Source organism: Heptranchias perlo, chromosome 27 (assembly GCF_035084215.1).
Source record: "Heptranchias perlo isolate sHepPer1 chromosome 27, sHepPer1.hap1, whole genome shotgun sequence".
NCBI lineage: Eukaryota > Metazoa > Chordata > Chondrichthyes > Hexanchiformes > Hexanchidae > Heptranchias > Heptranchias perlo.
In genome coordinates, this window is record NC_090351.1 from 40,304,775 (window position 1) to 40,313,673 (window position 8,899).

At 53.4% G+C, this 8,899-nt stretch overlaps 1 protein-coding gene across 1 annotated transcript in view; it reads right to left on the reverse strand.

Moving 5' to 3' along the window:
• Nucleotides 1–187: 187 nt before the first annotated feature.
• Nucleotides 188–8,899, reverse strand: part of ikbke (inhibitor of nuclear factor kappa B kinase subunit epsilon) — a 48,854-nt gene continuing 40,142 nt past the window's right edge. Inside the window, exon 21 of the mRNA XM_068007741.1 lies at nt 188–2,334. Coding sequence (XP_067863842.1) covers nt 2,304–2,334 — 31 coding nt within the window. The 3' untranslated portion in view covers nt 188–2,303. The remainder of the gene's footprint in view (nt 2,335–8,899) is intronic.

Consider the following 8,899-nt stretch of genomic DNA (forward strand, 5'->3'; position numbering starts at 1 on the left):
TCAAGGGGAGGTGGTTAGACTCTCTCTTGTTGGAGATGGTCATTGCCTGGCACTTATCTGGCGCGAATGTTACTTGCCACTTATCAGCCCAAGCCTGGATGTTGTCCAGGTCTTGCTGCATGCGGGCTTGGACTGCTTCATTATTTGAGGGGTTGCGAATGGAACTGAACACTGTGCAGTCATCAGCGAACATCCCCATTTCTGATCTTATGATGGAGGGAAGGTCATTGATGAAGCAGCTGAAGATGGTTGTGCCTAGGACACTGCCCTGAGGAACTCCTGCAGCAATGTCCTGGGGCTGAGATGATTGGCCTCCAACAACCACTACCATCTTCCTTTGTGCTAGGTATGACTCCAGCCACTGGAGAGTTTTACCCCTGTTTCCCATTGACATCAATTTTACTCGGGCTCCTTGGTGCCACACTCGGTCAAATGCTGCCTTGATGTCAAGGGCAGTCACTCTCACCTCACCTCTGGAATTCAGCTCTTTTGTCCATGTTTGGACCAAGGCTGTAATGAGGTCTGGAGCCGAGTGGTCCTGGCGGAACCCAAACTGAGCGTCGGTGAGCAGGTTATTGGTGAGTAAGTGCCCCTTGATAGCACTGTCGACGACACCTTCCATCACTTTGCTGATGATTGAGAGTAGACTGATGGGGCGGTAATTGGCCGGATTGGATCTGTCCTGCTTTTTGTGGACAGGACATACCTGGGCAATTTTCCACATTGTCGGGTAGATGCCAGTGTTGTAGCTGTACTGGAACAGCTTGGCTAGAGGCGCAGCTAGTTCTGGTGACCACAAGCTTGGTCAAAGAGGTAGGTTTTAAGGAGCATCTTAAAGGAGGAGAGAGAGGTAGAGAGGCGGAGAGGTTTAGGGAGGGAATTCCAGAGCTTAGGGCCCAGGCAGCTGAAGGCACGGCCGCCAATGGTGGAGCGATTAAAATCAGGGATGCGCAAGAGGCCAGAATTGGCAGGAGCGCAGAGATCTCGGAGGGTTGTGGGGTTCGAGGAGGTTACAGAGATAGGGAGGGGCGAGGGCCATGGAGGGATTTGAAAACAAGGATGAGAATTTTAAAAATCGAGGTGCTGCTAGACCGGGAGCCGATGTAGGTCAGCGAGCGCAGGGGGTGATGGGCGATCGGGACTTGGTGCGAGTTAGGATACGGGCAGCAGAATTTTGGATGAGCTTAATTTTATGGAGGGTGGGAGGCCGGCCAGGTGGGCATTGGAATAGTCAAGTTTGGAGGTAACAAAAGCATGGATGAAGGTTTCGGAACAGATGAGCTGAGGCAGGGGCGGAGATGGGCAGTGTTACAGCGGTGAAAGTAGGCGGTCTTGGTGATGGAGTGGTCAACAGGAACAAGTGTGGCAGTGATGCACCACATGGCCAAATATCTCATGGAATGTGATCCACAATGATGGCAGTGTAATCATCACATGGAAAGCAGTCAGTGGCTTCAGGAGAAACTGGAGAAAATAGGCTGTCTGTTTGAGGAAGACCCAGAACAAAAAGTTTTTTTGGGGGGGACATTCCTGCTGTGCAAAAAACATCATTAATAAAAGCAGGTCGAGCTAATTCAGGCAATAGAGGTACTTACAAAATATACACTGGGGTGGAAAAGCATGTAGGACCCCAGGGGGTTAACCTATGACCCCCTGATATGACTGGCACCAGGCAAAAGGTCGTGGGTTCAAGCCCCACTCCAGAGGCTTGAGCACATAATCCAGGCTGACACTCCCAGTGCAGTTACCGAGGGAGTGCTGCACTGTCGGAGGTGCCGTCTTTCAGATGAGACGTTAAACCGAGGCCCCGTCTGCCCTCTCAGGTGGACGTAAATGATCCCACGGCCACTAGACGAGAAAAACTGATTATCTGGTCATTTATCTTATTGCTGTTTGTGGGATCTTGCTGTGCGCAAATCGGCTGCCGCGTTTCCTACATTACAACAGTGACTAAACTTCAAAAGTACTTCATTGGCTGTAAAGCGCTTTGGGACGTCCTGAGGTCGAGAAAAGCACGATTTAAATGCAAGTCTCTCTTCCTTTCAGACCTCAGTGAGCTGGATTCTGAGCTCGAGTCTCTCTGGTTTGGGGAAATCCAGCAAGGAATGGGGTAATTGCGCCACATGGTGGAATAAAATGGTATAACAGCACCTGGCAGTTTTTGTTGCATTTTCTCACTGATCAGCCCAGGTGCTGTTTCATTAATGTTTCTCCTTCCTTCCTCTGCCTTGGTTATTCCTCGGATAATAGCGGAAGCCTCTGCCAATCCCATCCAAACGCAATGAACCCTCTGTGTTAGATTTTCAGTGGTGAGCTGTATCTGGAAGCAGCCAGCTGGAAAGTGAGAGAGTTTAGGTGTCAGAAGGTTGTGAGGTTCGAGTCTCTCTCCATGAGACACGAGCATAAAATCTAGGCTGAGATTCCCTGTGCCAGTGCTGAGGGAGTGCTGCACTGCTGGAGGTGCCGTCTTTCAGATGAGATGTTAAACCGAGGCCCCGTCTGCCCTTTCAGGTGGATGTAAAAGATCCCACAACACTATTTTGAAGAAGAGCAGGGGAGCCCTCCCCGGTGTCCTGGCCAATATTTATCCCTCAACCAACATCACTAAAACAGATTATCTGGTCATTATTTCATTGCTGTTTGTGGGATCTTGCTGTGCGCAAATTGGCTGCCTCGTTTCCCACATTGGCTATAAAGCGCTTGGGACGTCCTGAGGTCTTGAAAGGTGCAATAGAAATGCGAGTTCTTTCTTTTTTAATAGAGGCTAGCTGCTGACTGGGCAGGAATGGTGCGAGAATGACCTGAGGTGAATCCTTTGGATATTTTGAGTCCCTCTCACTGTCTCTCCCACACTGTGGATGGGAGTGAGCCTCAATCTCCCTCTCTCCCTCGACAGCACAACTGAGATTGATCTGCCCCCGGGTGGGGAAACGCAGGAGTGAAACCCTCATTGCACCATCTGCTTCCATTAACGATTGCCCAGGTCAGGACACGTCTCTCCACTGCTCAATCAGACACTGGCCAGGAAGACGGCGAGTTCAGTTCTCTGGTCTCTCGGCCCGGGGGGGAGGGGATAATTCAGCCAGCACTCCTGCTCCTGATCATACCCACAATTCTCATCCTCATGTTCAAATCCCTCCATGGCCTCGCCCCTCCCTATCTCTGTAACCTCCTCCAGCCCTACAACCCTCCGAGATCTCTGCGCTCCTCCAATTCTGGCCTCTTGCACATCCCCGATTTTCTTCGCTCCTCCATTGGCGGCCGTGCCTTCAGCTGCCTGGGCCCTAAGCTCTGGAATTCCCTCCCTAAACCTCTCCGTCTCTCCACCTCTCTCTCCTCCTTTAAGACGCTCCTTAAAACCTACCTCTTTGACCAAGCTTTTTGGTCACCTGTCCTAATATCTATCTATGTGGCTCGACATTAATTTTTGTTTGTTCATCACTCTTGTGAAGCGCCTTGGGAAGTTTTACTGTGTTAAAGGCGCTATATAAATGCAAGTTGTTGTTGTTTCCTGCTAGAGAGTGCACTTGGGAGAATGATCGGTGAGGATCAGATCAACCATCAGACCGTCCCCACTCTCCCCGTCAGACCGTCCCCACTCTCCCCGTCGGACCGTCCCCCCACTCTCCCCGTCGGACCGTCCCCACTCTCCCCGTCGGACCGTCCCCCCACTCTCCCCGTCGGACCGACCCCCACTCTCCCCGTCGGACCGTCCCCCCACTCTCCCCGTCGGACCGTCCCACCACTCTCCCCGTCGGACCGTCCCCCCACTCTCCCCGTCGGACCGTCCCCCCACTCTCCCCGTCGGACCGACCCCCACTCTCCCCGTCGGACCGTCCCCCCACTCTCCCCGTCAGACCGTCCCCACTCTCACCGTCGGACCGTCCCCACTCTCCCCGTCGGACCGACCCCCACTCTCCCCGTCGGACCGTCCCCCCACTCTCCCCGTCGGACCGACCCCCACTCTCCCCGTCGGACCGTCCCCACTCTCCCCGTCGGACCGTCCCCACTCTCCCCGTCGGACCGTCCCCACTCTCCCCGTCGGACCGTCCCCACTCTCACCGTCGGACCGTCCCCACTCTCCCCGTCGGACCGTCCCCACTCTCCCCGTCGGACCGTCCCCACTCTCCCCGTCGGACCGACCCCCACTCTCCCCGTCGGACCGACCCCCCACTCTCCCCGTCGGACCGACCCCACTCTCCCCGTCGGACCGTCCCCACTCTCCCCGTCGGACCGTCCCCACTCTCACCGTCGGACCGTCCCCACTCTCACCGTCGGACCGTCCCCACTCTCCCCGTCGGACCGTCCCCACTCTCCCCGTCGGACCGTCCCCCCACTCTCCCCGTCGGACCGACCCCACTCTCCCCGTCGGACCGTCCCCACTCTCCCCGTCGGACCGTCCCCACTCTCACCGTCGGACCGTCCCCACTCTCACCGTCGGACCGTCCCCACTCTCACCGTCAGACCGTCCCCCACTCTCACCGTCGGACCGACCCCACTCTCACCGTCGGACCGTCCCCACTCTCACCGTCGGACCGTCCCCACTCTCCCCGTCAGACCGTCCCCCACTCTCCCCGTCGGACCGTCCCCACTCTCACCGTCGGACCGTCCCCACTCTCCCCGTCGGACCGTCCCCCACTCTCCCCGTCGGACCGTCCCCACTCTCCCCGTCGGACCGTCCCCACTCTCCCCGTCGGACCGTCCCCACTCTCCCCGTCGGACCGTCCCCACTCTCCCCGTCAGACCGTCCCCACTCTCCCCGTCAGACCGTCCCCACTCTCCCCGTCGGACCGACCCCCACTCTCCCCGTCGGACCGACCCCCACTCTCCCCGTCAGACCGTCCCCCCACTCTCCCCGTCGGACCGTCCCCCCACTCTCCCCGTCGGACCGTCCCCCCACTCTCCCCGTCGGACCGTCCCCCCACTCTCCCCGTCAGACCGTCCCCCCACTCTCCCCGTCAGACCGTCCCCCACTCTCCCCGTCGGACCGTCCCCACTCTCCCCGTCGGACCGTCCCCACTCTCCCCGTCAGACCGTCCCCCCACTCTCCCCGTCAGACCGTCCCCCACTCTCCCCGTCGGACCGTCCCCACTCTCCCCGTCGGACCGTCCCCACTCTCCCCGTCAGACCGTCCCCCCACTCTCCCCGTCAGACCGTCCCCCCACTCTCCCCGTCAGACCGTCCCCCACTCTCCCCGTCGGACCGTCCCCACTCTCCCCGTCGGACCGTCCCCACTCTCCCCGTCAGACCGTCCCCCCACTCTCCCCGTCAGACCGTCCCCCCACTCTCACCGTCAGACCCAGAGGTAGCTCCGCACAAAATGGGCACCACCAGTAGTTTGATGGTGGAGACACTGGAATGGGTGAGGGGGGCACTGAGAGGCTCGGGGAAAGGGACAGGTATCTGCCTTGAGGTTACACAACAAATCACTCTGGTACTTCTGGCTTAGTAATGCCGTGTCTCTGTTTCATTTAAAAATAGATCTTCTCTTCCCGTTCTTATCGGCCAGGACACGGGGGAGAATCAGACAGCACAGAGGGAGAAGACCATTTGGCCCATCGTGCCTGTGCCGGCTCGTTGAAAGAGCTCTCCAATTAGTCCCCCTCCCCCAGCTCTTCCCCAGAGCCCTGCAAATTTTTCCCTTCAAGTATTTATCCAATTCCCTTTTGAAAGTTATTATTGAATCTGCTTCCACCGCCCTTTCAGGCAGCGCATTCCAGATCAGAACAACCCGCTGAGTAAAAAATGTTTTCCTCATGTCACCTATGATTCTTTTGCCAGTTACCTTAAATCCCCTGGTTACTGATTGAGTGCCACATAATAGACTTGTTAGAAAAGTTAAAGCCCATGGGATTAAAGGGACAGTGGCAGCGTGGATACAAAATTGGCTAAGGGACAGAAAGTAGAGAGTAGTGGTGAACAGATGTTTTTCAGACTGGAGGGAAGTTTACAGTGGTGTCCCCCAGGGGTCGGTATGAGGACCACTGCCGATGACACTGGAAACAGTTTCTCCTTATTTACTCTATCAAAACCCTTCATGATTTTGAACCCCTCGATTAAATCTCCCCCTTAACCTTCTCTGCTCGAAGGAGAACAATCCCAGCTCCTCCACATAACTAAAGTCCCTCATCCCTGGAACCACTCTAGTAAATCTCTTCTGCACCCTCTCTAAAGTCTTGACATCCTTCCTAAATTGTGGTGCCCAGAATTAAAATAAAACTCCAGCTGAGGCCTAACCAGTGTTTTATAAAGGATAAGCATAACTTCCTTGCTTTTGTACTCAATGCCTCGATTTATAAAGCCCAGGATCCTGTATGCCTTTTAACAGCCTTCTCAACTGGTCCTGCCACCTTCAATGATTTGTGTATATGCACCCCAAGGTCTCTCTGTTTCTGCACCTACTTTAAAATTGTACCATTTAGTTTATATTGCCTCTCCTCATTCTTCCTACCAAAATGAATCACTTCATATTTCACTGTGTTAAATTTCATCTGCCATGTGTTTGCCCATTTCACCCGTCTGTCTCTGTCCTCCTGAAGTCCTTCTGAGTTTTGTGTCATCGGCAGTGGTCCTAATACCGACCCCTGGGGGACACCACTGTAAACTTCCCTCCAGTCTGAAAAACACCCGTTCACCACTACTCTCTGCTTTCTGTCCTTTAGCCAATTTTGTATCCATGCTGCCACTGTCCCTTTAATCCCATGGGCTTTAATTTTGCTAACAAGTCTATTACATGGTACTTAATCAAATACCTTTTGAAAGTCCATATGCAAAACATCAACCGCACTCCCCTCATCAACCCTCTCCATTACTTCACTAATCTTCGAATATTATATAAAGTGTACAGCACAGAAACAGGCCATTCAGCCCAACAGGGCTATGCCAGTGTTTATGCTCCACACCTGTCCACTCCCTCCCTACCTCATAATGCCATGGGATCTTTTATGTCCATCTGAGAGGGCAGAGGGGGCCTCGATTTAACGCCTCATCCAAAAGACGGCACCTCCGACAGTGCAGCACTCCCTCAGTACTGCCCTGGGAGTGTCGGCCTATTATGTGCTCAAGTCGCTGGAGTGGGACTGGAACCCACGACCTACTGACTTAGAGGGGCCTTGGCTGAGACAGCAATGAGACTTCATAGATAGGGAGCACCGTGATAGGGCACAGAATGGGAATGTGTCTCATGGATTGGGCCCTGGTGTTTGTACTTGGGACTTGGGTAAAATGAACCAGCAACTTGGCAACAGCCCCTTACACATTCCAGCAACCCATAGATCAGTGATTGCTAACTCTACATTTTAACTTCCGCATACAAGGGACAGAGTTCAATGCAGCAGCGTGAAAGAAACACGCAGGAAGGAGAAGTAGTTCTGCTACAGACAGTTCAATCCATGAGGCTTGGGAAAATCTACTCCGTGTTTTTGTAATGGAAAATGGAAACATCCATTCTTTAGTGAACTCCATTCCATGTTTTGTGATGGATCCACTCCATGTTTTGAGAGACACAGCCATTCCTCAACAGATTGTTTTCCACATTTTGTAACAGACACAATAATCCGATAGTTTTTGTTGATTCAAATCCATCTTTTGTGATGGATCCATTCCATGCTTTGTGCAAACTACAATCAGCTGGGTGATGGATGCTCGATACAGTGAGTGAGTTGGGACCACAAAGTTGAGGAACACAACAACAACTTGCATTTATATCGCGCCTTTAATGTGGTAAAACATCCCAAAGTGCTTCACAGGAGCGATTATCAGACAAAACTTGACACTGAGCCACATAAGGAGATATTACAACAGGTGACCAAAAGCTTGGTCAAAGAGGTAGATTTTAAAGAGCGTCTTGAAGGAGGAGAGAGAGGTGGAGAGGTTTAGGGAGGGAATTCCAGAGCTTAGGGCCCAGGCAGCTGAAGGCACGGCCGCCAATGGTGGAGCGAAGGAAATCGGGGATGTGAAAGAGGCCAGAATTGGAGGAGCGCAGAGATCTCGGAGGGTTGTAGGGCTGGAGGAGGTTACAGAGATAGGGAGGGGCGAGGCCATGGAGGGTTTTGGAAATAAGGATGAGAATTTTAACATCGAGGCGTTGCCAGACCGGGAGCCAATGTGGTTGAGCTCCAGTTTATGGAGGGTGGAAGGTGGAAGGCCGGTCAGGAGGACATCGGAATAGTCAAATTTGGAGATAACAATGGCACGGATGAGGGTTTCAGCAGCAGATGGGCTGAGGCAGCGGATAGAGACGGGCGATGTTACGGAGGTGGAAGTAGGCGGTCTTAGCGATGGAGAAGATATGGGGTCGGAAGCTTAGCTCAGGGTCAGACAGGACGCCAAGGTTGCGAATGATCTGGTTGAACAAGGTGATGAACTGGATGCACAATGTACGTACAATGTTTTAAACTCAAGTGGGTTGTGTCATTGATCCGTTAGCAAGACCCTCAGTCTGAGCTTGCTCAGACTATCCTGGTTCTCTCCCATGGGCTGCTGGTAGGAAATGAGACTTTGCAACTCACAGTAACAGGCTGTTGACTAGGAGTAGTGAAGGATATTATGCATTTGCTCAGTGGGAGCACTCTTATCTCTACATCATAAGGTAGTGGGTTCAAGTCTCATTCCAGGACTTGAGTATATAATCTCATCTGACACTCTGAGGGAGTGCTGAGATGTAGGCTTTTGGATGAGACATTAAACTGAGGTCCTGTCTGCCCTCTCAAGTGGATGTAAAGGGTCCCATGGCACATTTATCTCTCAACCAACATCACTAAAACCATTTAAGACAATTGGCAAAGGAATCAAGCGGGAGATGAGGGGAACTTTTTTGTAAGAGCGGGGGAGGTGGAGCAGGATTAATTGGGTTGCTCTTTCAAAGAGCTGGCACAGGCTCGATGGGCTCCTTCTGTGC